This window comes from Babylonia areolata, chromosome 6, assembly GCF_041734735.1.
Source record: "Babylonia areolata isolate BAREFJ2019XMU chromosome 6, ASM4173473v1, whole genome shotgun sequence".
Taxonomy (NCBI): Eukaryota; Metazoa; Mollusca; class Gastropoda; order Neogastropoda; family Buccinidae; genus Babylonia; species Babylonia areolata.
This window is the reverse complement of record NC_134881.1, coordinates 44,564,968-44,581,792: the sequence shown is the minus strand read 5'-3', so window position 1 is coordinate 44,581,792 and position 16,825 is coordinate 44,564,968. Positions and strand designations below refer to the sequence as shown.

The 16,825-nt window shown below is 40.2% G+C and overlaps 1 protein-coding gene across 3 annotated transcripts in view; it reads right to left on the bottom strand.

Moving 5' to 3' along the window:
* Positions 1-11,440, bottom strand: part of LOC143283069 (uncharacterized) — a 41,409-nt gene extending 29,969 nt beyond the window's left edge. For all 3 annotated transcript variants that reach the window (XM_076589096.1, XM_076589097.1, XM_076589098.1), the window contains exons 1-3: positions 11,344-11,440; positions 2,480-3,168; positions 1,187-1,365 (exon numbers count right to left, since the gene is read on the bottom strand). In XM_076589096.1, coding sequence (XP_076445211.1) covers positions 1,187-1,365; positions 2,480-3,054 — 754 coding nt within the window. In that variant the 5' untranslated portion in view covers positions 3,055-3,168; positions 11,344-11,440. The remainder of the gene's footprint in view (positions 1-1,186; positions 1,366-2,479; positions 3,169-11,343) is intronic.
* Positions 11,441-16,825: the final 5,385 nt, after the last annotated feature.

Here is a 16,825-nt window from a genome sequence, read left to right as displayed (position 1 = left end):
GATTTTGAAAGCCTACCCTACTTTTGTATAAAACAATTTTTATAACAAAAGAAATGAAATAATGAAACAAAATAAACAAATAATACTTTAAAACTAACAGTGAATAAAATGAAAGATGTAGAAGACAGATGACTGAAATGGGTGCAGCATGAAGTTAAAAGCTGAAAGCTGCAGCACTGTCTGACATGATATGGGAGCAGGCAGCAACATCATGAGCCATCTCGGCAAGGCCAGAATCAACTTCACAATGCTGAACAATGTGTGGAGATCCACCCCACCCCCCACTCCAGTATAGCACCAACACCATGCTGAGAATGTACCAGAGTTGTATACTTTCCACACTGCTCTAGTCTATAGCTCACAATGCTGGAGGATGACTGACAGTGATGACTGATCTAACAAACATGTCAACCTTCCACACAAAATACCTCCTAAGAATCCTGCGAATCTTCTGGCCCCATTCTTATTCTGATCAACAATTACTCCCCCAGTGCGATTAACAGAACATGCAGACCATCACCATGAGAAAGCAGTGGAAATGGATTGTACATGTCATGCAAAGTGAGCAAAGTAACATCACTTCGGCAGCCCTTCACTGAACAGCAGAAGGTAGACACAAGAGAGGAAGGCCAAAGAACACCTAGAGCAGAACTGTGGAAGGAGAACTCAAGACCCTGAAGCATACCTGGGGTACCATTCAGAGACTGGCTCAGAGTGGCGGTTCTTCGTTGCTGGCCTACATGTCAGAGGGTATAATGAGCTTAAGTAATTAAGGAGTTGAAAGCCAAGCACAGTATGGAGTCCACTGGCATTGACAGCCTTACCTCTCCAGTCTTCAACATTTCTATGTCTACTGGTATAGATCATTATCTTGTTTAATTTATTTCTTCGATGAATTCAGTACATATTTCTTATAGCCACTTTGTCGCCTATATCATAACCATACTTATTTGAGTGCTATTGGAACAACTGAAATGATGATACATGAAAAAATGATGTGAAAAAAAAAGTTTAAAAAAATAAATAAAATTATTTTTTGTTGTTTTTCTTGGCCAATGAAGAAGGCATGCGAAACACTAAAGTAAAAGAAATAAAAAAATAAAAAATAAAAAATGAGGGTGCTCCATGACCTGCATCCAACTGAGGCCACAAAAAAAAAAAAAAAAAAAAAAAAAGACAGCCTTACCTGAGGCGGGAGGGTACTCCCCACGCAGAGGACCTACATCAGAGGGCACGGGGAAGGGTCCCCCCCGGCCCCCTATGGGCTGGTGGGGTGGGTACAGGGGATGTCTGCTGCGTGGGTTGTAACCGCTGGACCCCATGGGCAGGTAACCGCGTGGCTGCTGAGAGGTGGGCATCCGTCTCCTGTGATGGATGGAGGATTATGTGAATATATATCTGCAGTGAGACACTGACAGTAAAGAACAGGTAGGGACAGCTTCCTTCTGCACTTAACAGTAATACACACTGTACATATGCCAGAACAATAAATATAAGAAGGAAAAATAATAATGAATCTTTTTTTTTTATATCGTACTTAATCATGCGTAATGCAACCCAGTGTGCTGTACACTCTTCAATCCCAATTCATACAGTAACACTACACAAGCTGATAAACAGCCATCCACACACAAAAACTGCCTACACCATAGCTACGGATATCATATGATATATTTAACCTTTTCAGAACCCAACAAATCAAATCAAATCAAATCAAATTATGGTGGTTAGAGCCTCCCCGACCACTAAGGCCATCTCAAGGCTATCACCACGTTATCACCTACTTCAAGTCAAGGGTAAAAAAATACAATAAAAACTTGTCGTCACTACAAGCTTTCCACTCAACGTTTAAAAACCTTCCAGAGTTTTAAAACCTTCAAATCTGATTAAGAATGGTCACTTCTTTCAAGAAGTCCATCAGCATCTATGGAGGGATATCACAAAACAATGTCTTCAGCTGTGGAATGTCTGTGTCTAACAGTAACATCATGCAGATCCCAACAGTCAAAAAGCATGTGTTTCACGGTGAGAGGCTCATCACAGGGAATACATCAAGGGGCATCCTCCCCCTTCAACAAGAATGAGTAAAAATAAAGTGTGCTCCATGCCAGAACCTAACAACAGAGTTTTCTGTTCTGGAATGCAAAAAAGTGACCCACCACAGAAAACCTCAGTCATCATCACAGCAAGAATTTTTCACCAATCTATTTCTTTTTTAAATCCAAAGTATTCTACAATCACAACAGATAACTTGAATTATTTATTCATGATTAACATGACCTAATCACATTGCCAACTGGCCACATTTGACTAAGTTTTCAATGTCTGGGAACAAGATGTGTCGTCTGTTTCAGACTGTAGTTTTCAACATGTATAACAGACACTTAACAAAAACATATTCACTTTTTTAAAGAAAAAAAGAAAGAACGACAGGCAAGATTTCAAGAAAGAATGCTCCCAGACTTCCTGAAACACTGACCGTGGCTGGTAGGGGTAGGGGCCGGGCCGGGGACCCCCCACAACCGGCGCTGACATGCGAGGGTGAGGGCCGCGAGGGTGCCGGAACATCCCCCCTGCTGAGGAGGAGGAGGACGGCGCTGACCCATGTGGCCCTCCACCACCACCTCCGCCCCCACTATGTGACGAATGGCTGGACGAGGCCTGAGGCTGCTGGGACTGGGAGGCACCGGTGCTGGACCTCCTCCGTTTGGCGGCTTCCGACCCCACAATGATCACATCGTTGTCGTCCCTCTTCTTGGGCTCCTCCCCAGACTTGGAGGAGGGATCTGACGCTCTCTTACCAACGGCATCCTTCTTCTCCTTCTTGTCCAGCGGGTGAGCATGGTAGCTGTTGCTGGTGAACTTGACCACGTTGGACCCATTCTTGCAGACCGACTCATTCAGCACATAGTCGATCTTCTTGCCGCGGTCCACGTGGAGGTATATGTGCCCCACCAGCTCCACCCCGTTGCTGAAGTCCACATAGCTGTGGCACAGTGACTGCAGGTACTTGGTGAGGGAGCCGATGAACTTGCTGCACGAGTCATCATCCATGGCTGGCTGCTACCATCCGCTTCCCCCTCCCCCCGTCCACACCCTTTCTCTACAGTCGGGTCTCCTTCCTTTTGTCCACTTGTTACCCCTCAAACACCACCACCAATGAAGTCACTGAAACAACACGAATGCATGCATTACAATATCCACAAAAGTTCACTTCATAAAGAAATAATATTAATGAAAATGCGAATTTATGTAGCACCTATTCTCTTAACAAGGCTTTGTGTTAGATGCTTTACAAAAACTGGTAAACAGGAACACATACATGCACGCACAAACTGTTTCACTGGAAAAAACAACAAACACATCTATACATAGGCGACAAAAAGTGGCTACAGCCATATCATGAGGTCAGGTCTCTCTGTAGCCTCCCCCATAGCTCTCGTACTCTCACACCCAATCAACCTTCTCACAACGTGCACATTCCTGAAGCACATGATTTTATTCTGCCAAAGCCAACTTAAAAGGCTTAATATAAGTGCAACTAACAAAGAAATACTTCCCTGCAGTCTGGTGCACTGATTTTCACCAGCTACTATCTCCATCAAGAGTCTTTTCAATCAGCTCCAAAACAGTAAAGTGCAAAGTCAAAATGAAAAGAGGCAATTTGATTTCAGAGCAGACAGAAGTACAAAATTGAGAAGCAGTCAATTATATGGAAAGGAATGAGCTTTTCCATATTTTACGGATAGCAAGGCACTTCAGAGTATAAGACAAATTCCTACGATTTTAAAGAATTTCTTATTACATCACATATGGCAGCACATATTATACTAATAAAAGGTGCACATCAAAATTATAATAAGTCGAGCTTTGATGGGTCAATCTCTGTAGCAACCACCGCCATGTCAAAGCGATGCTGAAACCCTGTCATCATCAGAACTCTGTATGTGCTGCATAATCTAATTTCATGTCCACTGAGTCAACTTCAGCTTTCTTCAGTTCTTTAATCCATCCAGTCCACTCTCCCCTAATGAGTTTGTAAGCTGTTTTTATTCTGACTAATTCATTTTTATCACCACAGAAGTCCCATTTCCAGGTTCCCAGGTCATCATTGATATGATTCTGATTCACAAAAGCCTTTCAACAAACTTTAACTGAACATTTGGCACAACATATTACAAAGTAAACATGTCTATGTTAAGGGGGAAAAACTGCATAACAGTCCATAAAATATAATATTTCATTGTATATTTGCATTAGAATGCATGCTGCCATTCTATTCTTCTGCTCACAGAAATGTACACCAGCTGTTCAAAGTATAAAAGTCACAGTGATGTTTACTGCTTAACTCTTCAATAGGCTGATTCAGGGACACAGTACACTTGTCAAGTGTGTACTTCACCCAATGTCATATTTCCACAGTCCACATTCCAGTCAGTTCTTATCAGGAACTGTATCTGAAATCTGAAGTGCTCTTGCCTGGTACTGAGTCATACCAGTTATTGGAAAATACGGAAGCAACCATGTATACATCACATGTGCGCAAGTTTAGTTCTACCACTACCATAACGCAGACAAATCATGCCTAAATGTGAACGCTAGATTAGAAAAAAAGAGTTAGTGTGTCAGTGAATGTGTGCGTACGTGAATGTGTGTGTCCGTGTGTGTGTGTGTGTGTCCGTGTCTGCAAGTGTGAGTGTGCACACATATTTTCAAGAGATCAGTTTCCATCTCTAAAACTTCATGACTCCTGGAAGAAAAGTCATTGAACAGGTCTTACCTCTGAAAATCAATGATGAAATAAAACAACACAAAAACTTTTCCAGTTTGAAATACTTAGGAACACCTACAGATAAATAAACTCTTTCCATGACAACACTGACTTCACTGTGAAATAGGCGAACAAAAGCCAATGGCTGCAGCTGTGACAACAAAGGGTTCTGTCAGAAGTCAAGCCTCGGACACTGTGAACAAGTCTATGTCAGCAAGCATGACACTGGAGCAATAGCACATACTCCACTATATACTTCACATGTCATGTGTATGCAGAGTTTTGAGCAAATCCACACAATCTCCAGCTAACAGTTCCTGACATCTCCATGAACCTGGGCATAGTGTGTGAGCTAATCAGAGCCACACACTGGATACCCCCAGATGACACAAACATTCCCAGAAACCTGGACACCCAGATTACAGACATGTGCAATAACCCGGTCATTGTTTCTGAGCTCATCAAATGTCACTCCAAACACTATGGTCACACAAATAACACCAGACATATCCAGAAACCTGTACCCATAGGACACTCCACTGACAGGAATAACGGGGAACCCCTACCATTAACTTGGAAAAGTTTGTCCACAAGGATTGATAACATGGGCTAAACATACTTCTGACAATACAGGATATCACAAACTTGAAAAGTTTGTCCACAAGGATTGATAACATGGGCTAAACATACTTCTGACAACTAAATACAGGATATCACAAACTTGTAAAAGTTTGTCCACAAGGACTGATAACATGGGCTAAACATACTTCTGACAACTAAATACAAGATATCACAAACTTGTAAAAGTTTGTCCACAAGGACTGATAACATGGGCTAAACATACTTCTGACAACTAAATACAGGATATCACAAACTTGTAAAAGTTTGTCCACAAGGACTGATAACATGGGCTAAACATACTTCTGACAACTAAATACAGGATATCACAAACTTGTAAAAGTTTGTCCACAAGGACTGATAACATGGGCTAAACATACTTCTGACAACTAAATACAGGATATCACAAACTTGTAAAAGTTTGTCCACAAGGATTGATAACATTGGCTGAACATACTTCTGACAACTAAATACAGGATATCACAAACTTGTAAAAGTTTGTCCACAAGGATTGATAACATGGGCTAAACATACTTCTGACAACTAAATACAGGATATCACAAACTTGTAAAAGTTTGTCCACAAGGATTGATAACATGGGCTAAACATACTTCTGATAACTAAATACAGGATATCACAAACTTGTAAATGTTTGTCCACAAGGACTGATAACATGGGCTAGACATACTTCTGACAACTAAATACAGGATACCACAAACTTGTAAATGGTTGTCCACAAGGATTGATAACATGGGCTAAACATACTTCTGACAACTAAATACAGGATACCACAAACTTGTAAATGTTTGTCCACAAGGATTGATAACATGGGCTAGACATACTTCTGACAACTAAATACAGGATATCACAAACTTGTAAATGTTTGTCCACAAGGATTGATAACATTAGTTTCACAGACTGCTGGCAACTAAAGATAGGAAGTCACAAACTTGTTATGTTTATCTTCTGGTATTGATTACATGTGTTTCAAAGACTTCTGACTAAAACAGTAAAAATAGGATGTCACAAACTTGTAAAGGTTTATATAAAAGAACTGATATGTGTTTCTAAGACAACTGACTAAAGACAGGATGTCACAAACTTAGTGTAAAGGTTTTTCCACAAGGACTGATAACATTGGTTTCACAGATTTCTCACTAAAGATGTCACAAACTTGTAAAGTTTTCTAGATCTACTAAACTGGTGACAGGTTCAATAGACTACTCACTAAAGATAGGATGTCACAAACTTTCACTGCCACTGGGCCTCATAGTCTCACATGACAACATCGTGTTCATCACTTGTGACTGCACAGTTTCTGCACTACTCCTGATGTTACAATACAGTCTGATATCATAATAATAATAATAATGGAAACATGTAAGTTATAACACTATCCAGAAAGCAATTCTGGGTGCTTTACAAAACACATGCATAACACATTACATCAATGTTACTTACACACCAAATTGTACCTAGCAAACTAAACACACACAAACATATGTTGTTCTTAAGAATACGTTCAAATATACATATATACAAACCCACCCCATTCCCCACACGCACAATCACACATAAAACATATGTGTATATACATACAATTAAACACACACAAACATACCACATGTATAATACTGAATAAGTACTGAGTATACTCAGCAACTGATATAATCATAATCCCCATTCTGTGAGACAAAACAAACCCTGCTCTTCAGCCACAGTTCTGATTAAACAGCACCCATGATAAAGGTTGACTGATAGGAGAGCAAACAGCAAGATCCAAGAGGGTCAGTGAAGATTTGCACAGACACTGTTGACTTAAAATACAATGTAAATTATGCTTGCCCCAGATCACATTCTTCTTCTTCTTCTTCTGCGTTCGATGTTTTGGCTGCGTCAGACGGTCACCCCTGTCGCCACGATGTAACCCACGGTCTTCTCCAGGTCGTGGCGGTCTCCCCAAAGCTGCGCCTGTAGCTCTGTGCCCCCTGGCCAGGTTTGACGCCGTAGAGCTTCATGGGTTGGGCAGTGTTGGAGGATGTGTTCAGGGGTCTGGGGTCCAGTGCCACATGGACACTCATCAGTGTGGGCGATCTTCATACGGTGAAGGTGACTCAGTAGTCGGCAGTGGCCAGTTCTCAGTCTGAAGAGGACTGTCTGCTGGTGTCTCTGGAGCTGGTGGATTGGATCGACACCACTGTTTGCACCCAGCCTTCTCTTCCACTGGTTCTGGTAACGGTTGTGGATGATGGTCCTGGCCTCTCTGTAGGTCACGGGGTGGCTGAACTGCTTCATTTTGCTGCCTGCCTTGGAGAGAGCATCGGCCTTTTCGTTCCCCATGACCCCACAGTGAGAAGGAACCCACTGAACAGTGACAGTCGACCGTTTTGAAAGGTCATGAAGATCACATTCAAACTGGCTTTATCAGTTGAGACAAAGTTAATCCTGATCCTTATAGTTATACCCTCCCCCTTTTTTTTCTGAACAATGACACAAGCATTGAGGAAAGAATACAGAGACAGAAAAAAACTATAGCAGAATAATACATTTTATAACATTAACTATCACAGCTGTTCCCCATCTGGCATGAAGACAAGATAAGAGCCACGTCTAGTGTATTGTCTGAAAACCATCAACCTATAAAATAAAATATAAAAAACACCTCTTTTGGTTCAAGTGTTCATATAGGATACAAATCATATGCTAATCACAATTCAAATTATTCAAATGGTAAAATCAGTTTGATTAGGCAACCAAATCACAATATCATTTGATTTTGTTGCTGACAAGCTGAAGTACTTTTTTGCAACAGATAAAACACCTTGAGCTGTTGTAGATTAACATCACACCGGAGAGAACGCTGGCACTGGTGCATACAAACCATACCATGGTATCCCACCATGAATTATGTAGATCCATAAGAACATTAAGGAGTTGAAATAAAAATAACACTGTTTGGTCAGCTGGGCTAAAAGCAGTAACGATATTATCAATCAACTGAATCATATTGTCATCATTAGCTTGTAGTTGTAAGCAGTAGTTACAATTATTGAGAGATAGTAAGTGATGTTCACAATCAGATATTCTAATAAAACAGCAAAACTGCTACCTATGGAGTTTTAAACAAGTGGTTCTGAAACTGGATACACCCTTTTACATTTTTTTTTTTTAATCAATCTCCCACTAAATCAGCTCTAGTCATTATCATCCTCTCTCAACTCTGTAAGTTGTGTAATATCAGCTAAAACCAAATGTGAGTGAAGAGGCAGTGTGAAAGGAAATGAGAGTTAAAAACAAGAAGAAAACAGAACACCAAAAGTCTTAAGACTATGAGAAACCACAGACTACATCTCTGTGCACTGTGCATAACTTAAAAACTTACCAAAAACTTACCAAAGTGTCAAAAGTTATCAAAAAATCTATCAATAAAAACCTGTTCTGCTAATTAATATCATAATGTTGCATGAAAATATTCTTTAGCTGTCATTGCTTAACAACATGGATGTGAGAAGAAACTTACAACAAAAGCTGTGATTCCAATGCAAAACCAGCCCTTATAGTGATCCAAAGCAGCTTTTACCTCTATGAACTGCCAGCTTCACAAGCATGCATTTTTGTTATTTGACTCTCCATTATCTATTCAGACCCACAAATAATCATGCACACAGTAAACACACACACACACACAAAACTGAGTGCACACCTGCACAACAAACAAGTATGCATATATAAATATATAATGCAGTCACCTTTTCATATACATGCGCGCGCGTGCGCGTGTGTGTGTGGTTGTGTGTGTGTGTGTGAGTGTGTGTGTGTGTGTGTGTGTGTGTGTGTGTGTGTGTGTGTGTGTGTGTGTGTGTGTGTGTGTGTGTGTGTGCGTGTGTGTTTGTGTGTGAGTTGTGATGTGTGTGTATGCGCGCACTCACACATGCTGATGTATGCACAGGGCATGTCATAACCATGGTATGGTCAAAGTTTGTCCACTAATCACACAATTCACCACAGTCCTTTTGTCATGAACGCAATATTAATAAAACATTCACATACTCTCACCAATTTGCTTAGGGATTATTTTATTTTCTAATCTCTATAGTCTGCTATTAATAAGCTGATGGGTTATTGGGTAACACTAGTCATGCTGTAAGGATGGTACTTTCTGAAAGTCTAGTAAAACTTGAAACAAGTCTAGAACAATGAAGAAAGCGAAGGAGAGTGCTGAAGAAAGTAAGTGAATTACAAAAATTTCGAGAAAATACAAGATTCATGGATTCTGGGGTTTGCAAATTCTATCGAGGGAGGGTTGGAAAAAGACTGACAGAGACAGAAAATTTGGTGGACAGGCACATTCTTTTTTATAATTACTGTTTACTTCCCACTAAATGAAAAAAACATGAACACAACTATACTGACTGGGAGAGAAAGAAAAAGAGATATCTTGGAACTAATACAATATGCTGAGTCTGTCCTTGTACTAAAATTCACCAACACATGGCAACAGTCATCTCTATGTCCATCTTTTCAGCCAACCTCAATCAATGAGGGAAAATGCAATGCAGCACATGGTGCAACAATAAAACAAACCTCACGCATCAATGCACTGAATTCAAAAAAGGTAAATAATGGAAGTGTGGGGGAGGGGGTGAACACTGCAGATCTTATTATGTAAAAACAGTGATGCTAAAAACTATGCACTTTTAGCAAATATATATATATATTCAACATGTCTTTAACACCCATAAATGATCCTTCAAATTCAGTTCATGGATACATCCATTCCAATCTTCTTCTTTTGACAGAACATATATGATTTAGTAAGTAATAGCCGCATACCTTGACACACAAAAGTAGTTACATAAAATTAACTTGTTGAGCTGTTTATCTTTTGATTGACTGAAATACCAAATCTGAATCAGATTCAGAATGAACTGAAATTCAAATGTTTCTACATGGGTATCAACCTATTATGATAACAATATTAACATTATCAATCTTTGATAGCATCAGCAGTAGAAGTATCATCATTGAGATTAGATATTACCATAATTCATAGTCACTGCTAAGATTATTTTGCATTCTTCTTTGCAGTCTTCTGTACTCAATCCACAGCAACAAGTGTAAATTACACTTACAGCAAGTCAAAGATGTTACCCAAGTTACACTTTGTAGACTTACAGCAAGTCGAAGATGTTTACATGTATCACAAGCACGCATGCACACACACACACACACACACACACACACACATACTCAGTGAGTGACTCAGTGCTTTTAACAGTTTCCAACCACATGATGAACTCAGAACATACTGCCACTGGGTTAGTGTCAGTGTAGTTTCAGGGCATGTGCAGCTTTTTTTTTTTCAAGCTTTATACTTTTAATAGTTTTATCCTTACATGTGACCCAAACTGCTTAAATTTAGTTAAAACACAAAAGATAGGTTACCGTTAGATCATAACATTTTCCAGTTCATTTGTAATATATGCCTGCATCACAATAGTACAAACAGGATATAAACCCTTAATTTAGCAATAAGTACCCATAGCAAGGCATTACACACACATACACGAAGAAAGAGAGAGGGAGGGTGGAGGAGGAGAGAGGGAACTGTGACACCAAATGAAAAATGCGAAACCCGAAATTATAGCATTTTCATTTCAAATGCGCACAATGCTTTTTCCATTGCACACTCGATTATCTTCACGTTTATCATTTATAGTTTACAGTCGCGGATTACTATTGTGTGCGCGATAACGGATACACGTGCTAATATGTTTAACAAGACATGCGAGTAAAGAAGGAAAATAAAAAAAGAGTTCATCGACAAAATGTCAATGGCAATGGTGAGCACATTTTGACCTCACCGGAAGTTGATAACCGAGCGAAAATTTGAGGCGCACTTTTGTCGTGAATTGCATGGTTTGTTCTTGCTGCATATCTACTATCCTACTTACCTTGCACAATACTGTCAGAAGTGTACCAAATATCGCCTTTTTGCGCTGCATATCGACGACAGTGGCACATATACTTGTTTATGCCGCCATATTTGATTGATGGATAGATAACTGCCTCATTTTCATAAATGCTAGAGTTATCTCTCTTCGCACACGTGGATTCCGCAAAAGCTCAACCATGCACGCAAACGTGTACAGCTGCTGTCTTCAGTTTTAACGTGTTTTCACAAGTAAAACAGACAAACAAACAAACAAAAAGCGCAAGCGCAAGCGGGTGTGTGTGTGTGTGTGTGTGTGTGTGCGCGCGCGCGCGCGTGTGTGTGTGTGTGTATGTGTTTGTGTGTGTCATTGTTTGCGTGTGCATGTCAGTGTGTCAAGTCAAGATTTTATTTCATGATGTAAATTGAATAAGCAACAATTGCTTTTTTACATCAAGCCATCAATGAAAAAAATAGAAAAATATGGAGAGAGAGGGGGCGGGGGGGGGGACACTAAGCGGATGAAAAGCAACAGCAATAACAAAATGCATATATATACAAAGAATATTGTGACAATGAAATGCACAATTGCATTTCTATTTCACACACACACACATACACCGTCACACACACACACACACACACACACACACTGACTGAGACACACACACACACACACACACACACACACACACACACACACACACTACCACAAACACACAATGAACACAAATGTTCCAACATAAATATATCTTGCCCATCCCATCCACGTGTACATATTTCAGTTCCTTCATATAATTCAAAATCCTTGCGAAAACTAGCATATACAAAACATTTCACAATTAATAAAAGAATATTGGACTAATAGATCAAGAATTATTTTACTTTTAATCATTTTCAATGGGGTGATTCTTCAGATTTTTTCTCAAACACGTTCTTATTCGCCGATACTTTTAAAAGTGAGTGGATGATTATTCCATAAATTTCCACCAAAATACAGAAATCTTGATTTGTAAAGATGGTTTCTTGGACTGGGTATGCAAAGCATGTGGTTGTGTCTGTGTTCATTACGGTTTGAAAAGTGTCTGCAATCTTTTTTGGAGCATTTCCATACATAACATTATGCATGCAAACAGCTTTGTTGAAGTACAGCCTGTTGTGAAAAATAATATACTAAGTTGTTTATAGTCCATTCTGGTCAGGGAGCTCGATTTCAACAATACTATCTTCAGTGCTCTTTTATATATACGGTGAATAAATTTCATGTTTGAGAGGCTACAGCTGTCCCATAAAGTTGACGCATATAGCATAATCGATTACTGGCAGAATATGTGCACAGAAGACGAGCTTTCGTGAATGGACATTGAGGATCTTTTTTATGTTTGTACGTTTTGCTAGCTGAAGTTTTCTATAAGAGAGACGTTTACTTAAGTACTTCGTATGATCAGTCCAAGACAGATCTTTGTCAATAATGACAACCAGAATTTTATGTGAATCTACCTCTTCAATTTCAATGATGCCAAGGAATAGTGGTTTGAAGTGATGTTTCATTCTTTGTTGCTTTTGTTGTGCAGACATACATGCACTTCGTTTTCTAAGCATTTAAGGACATGTGATTCAATCGTGTCCAGCCGTTAAGTTTCAGAATGTCATCTTGGAGTTCATCAGTTAGTTTACATGCGTCTGAACTGCTTGAATATAAGGATGTGTCATCCGCAAACATTTCACATTTAAATTTCATATAACAAGGTAAGTCATTAACATAAGTGGAGAATAAGATTGGCCCTAAGATGGATCCCTGTGGTACTCCATGATTGGTAGATGTAAAATTTGAGGTTTTACGATTATTTACTCTTACCAACTGTTTCCTGTCAGAAAGAAAATATTGTATAAGGTGATCGAGTATACCCTGCATTTATAAGCTTCTAATTTACGTAGTAACAAGGAGTGATTGATTACACGAACAGTTAGAGTTCTCATGCAGGCAGGTCACTGATGTTACACATGGACCAAGGGAAGCTGAGCAGACATCATCTTTGGCCAAGGAGGGAGCCACAGGAAGAGCTAGTCAACAGACTGGTATCCCTTGACAAAACCAAGACTTGTCATAAAAACAAAACACAACAAAAAAACAAAAAACAACAACTGCACATTATCAAAATGGAATATAAAGCCCACTGACTCGTGATCAATAACCCCCTCCCCCAACCCCCTCACCACGTGGGGATACTGGAGGATATTTCAGTATAAATACTGGCACTCTTTATATTCTGGAAAATCTGTGCTCGTAATTTCCTCTTTTCTATCTCTCTCTATGTTTTGTTTGTTTGTTTGTTTGTTTTTTGTTGTTGTTTGTTTGTTTTGTTTTGTTTTTCTCGTTTTCTTTCTGTCATCTCATTCTCGTCTGCCTTGTTGGCCCCGGCTTCCACCTATATTTTGTTTTCAAAAAAAGCCTTGAGCCTTTAAGACTGGTGGTTGCGGGCCGTGGGGTGCGGGTCTTTTCCTGGACTTGATACTTGGACATTCTTTATATGTTATATCCCTTCTTTCTTGCGCCAAGGACGTGCTATTTGCTCGCTGGCTTTTTTTGTATGCTTGTTACGAAAACGTATATATGACTTTGTGTACTATATTCAGTGTGTTCAAGTTATTGTTGCTAATTTTTTGGCGAACAAATGATGGATAGGCCACGTCAGAGGCATGTGCTATGTTCAGTTTATCATGTCGCATTAATCTGACTGTAAGTTAACTGTGCCTAATTTTCCTTTTCCATATTTTCTATTTGGTTTTGGTTTTGTCAGATTCTACCGGATCAACATTGGCCGTATTTTCAGCCCTGCTGGCTGTGCAATAAGCAACAATGATAAATAGACACACACACACACACACAAATAAAATAAAATAAAAATTAAAAAATTAAAAAAATCAAGTATCAGCATTAGAGTTTGTCCAATATCGGGTACGTACAGACGAAGGCAGGCGTGTCATTCAGCGCACACGAGTGAAGGCCAGCCGCAAGTGTGAGGTTCACATGGGTTAGCACCTCTGGACAGGGAGATAAATCTATAACGGTGGTGGTGTGTCCATCGAGATCGATGATGACTATCGTTGTCATCCAGCTGGGGGATGGGGGGAGGGTGGTGGTGGGGTGGGGGGGAGGATGCTCATGAATCTATCTGTGAATGCGAAGATGGCTGAATAGTCCAATCTGCGCACGAAATGTTCGCTGACAGGCATATCATTGTCAGGGAGCTTGTTTGCCCGTGACTTTCTGGCCTGCCTCTTCTGAACAGCTGCAGCAGTCCTGTTGGCCTCGCACAACTTGGCGCCTTTGTGCACAGCAGCGCGCCATTTGTCACGGTCCACTGCAGATTCCTCCCAGGAGTCAGGGTTGATATCAAACGCTTTAAGAGAGACTTTCAGAGTATCTCTGAAGCGCTTCTTCTGACCTCCGTGTGATCTCTTCCCTTGTTGCAGCTCGCCATAGAAGAGCCTTTTGGACAGCCGATGGTCTGGCATGCCCGCCACGTGTCCAGCCCAGCGAAGCTGGGACTGCATCAGGATGGTGAAGATGCTGGGAAGGGTGGCTTTTGCGAGCACCTCTGTGTCTGGGGTCCTGTCTTGCCACTTGATGTTCAGTAGCTTCCTGAGGCATGTTGTGTGGAAGTGGTTCAGCTTCTTGGCATGTCGTTGGTACACTGTCCAAGTTTCGCAGGCATACAGTAGTGTGGGGAGAACTACTGCTCTGTAGACCTTTAGCTTGGTCTCAAGACTAATGCCTCTAAAATCTATAACACATGGACTAAGAAATACCGAGATTATATACTGGCTTGAATGGACGGGAGGGCTTCATTGTAAAGACGCATCAGATCGGTGTCAGATGGAGATAAAAAATTGAAATGCAAAATTATGGATCACATAGTCGGTAAAGACAATACCTGGGTGGAAGATGAGTGAACGCTTTTTTTTTTCTGTTTTGGTTGGTTTTCTTGTGTGTGTGTGTGTGTGTGTGTGTGTGTGTCTTGTGCATGTGTGTGAAAGGTTATAGGTTTTTTTTTGTTGTTAGTTTTTGGTGGTTGTTTTTTTTCTTCTTTTTTTCTGGAAATTTCGTCTGCAACCAGCATTGTAAGATATTTCAGCAATGACAGGGTTAACATGTCCACATATTTTCTGCTGATCTGGTCGAAGTGTGTTGCTGCTCTGCATACTTACCAGCTGATAACTTTTTTTTTCACTGATAAGCGATGCATATTTAACTCCATGCATATTCAAGGCATGGTCATCGATTCAAACACTTCCAGTACCATCAGCTCTGTGGGAATCCTGCTAGCACTGTCATTCAGGTGATGACCACTTGTTCATGTTTACAAATACAATTGTATGTGGACTCACTCATACAAATATATACACATCCCTATATACATACATAAAAGGATAACTTTCAACCTACCACTGCTTTTGAAATGGGCCCACACATTTTACTAAAAAAATGTTTATTTCTACTTTGTTCATTCTTGAGCAATTCATGCTCATGTTGGTGGGTTTCACATCATTCTATACACTTTTTTTTTCTTTTTCTCTCCACCAAAAGACTTATGTAAAACATTTGCAATCCCCAGTGTTGCGTACATTCCAGCTGTTTATGTTTTCTCCTGTTTGCATTGCTTATCAAGGAGGTGCTGTGGCAGAATCAGTTAAGCCATTGGCCTCCTGATCCAGCGTTCAGCATTGACCACAGTACAAGCCCCATTTTCATTATGGCATTATGTTGTCTTTGGGAAAGGCACTTTACTCCCCATTTTCTCTCTCTCCAGCCAGTTGTGAATGGGTACCTGACTTCTGTAAGCGGAGGTTAACAGCAGATGGGAAGGATCAGGTCTTTCCTTTTTTTAACTAAGCCCTGGACACTGGATTTGAATTCCTGTCCAAATGGCTAAAAATGAGACTTTTCACCTTAACGTCTAATTGCATAAGAACTCCACACACATTCAAATTCTTGTACTCAATTCACACACCTCCAGCACCAGCAGCTCTGTTAGTATCCTGCTTGGCACACTACTGCTTATACACAATTTGATGTATGATTATTTAGCAAGATGAGCTCTGGTTCACATGTCATTCAGATTGTAAGGTTTCCAGCTTCTGTTTCTTTCAAAGAGCATCTTTTACTTCCAAGTAATTATTGAAAAACTGTATCTTTCTTCACTTAAGAACTCTACAATTTTTTTTTCAAAGTCAGTTGATCACATTTCAGCAAAGTGTTGTATCCTTGGGAAAGGCACTTTACTCTCATTTTCCAAACCCACCCAGGTGTGAATGGGTACCTGACTTTGGTTGGTGGGGAAGGTTACATCAGCGGAAGGAGGACTGGGCCCTGTCTTCCAATACCAAACCTGAGAGACAGTGAATATCAATTTACTGCCCCTGTGGCCATAAAAGGCTATAGAACATTTAACCATTAACATCTCTCTGGTCAATCTCTTTCCCATGACCACCATGGAGAC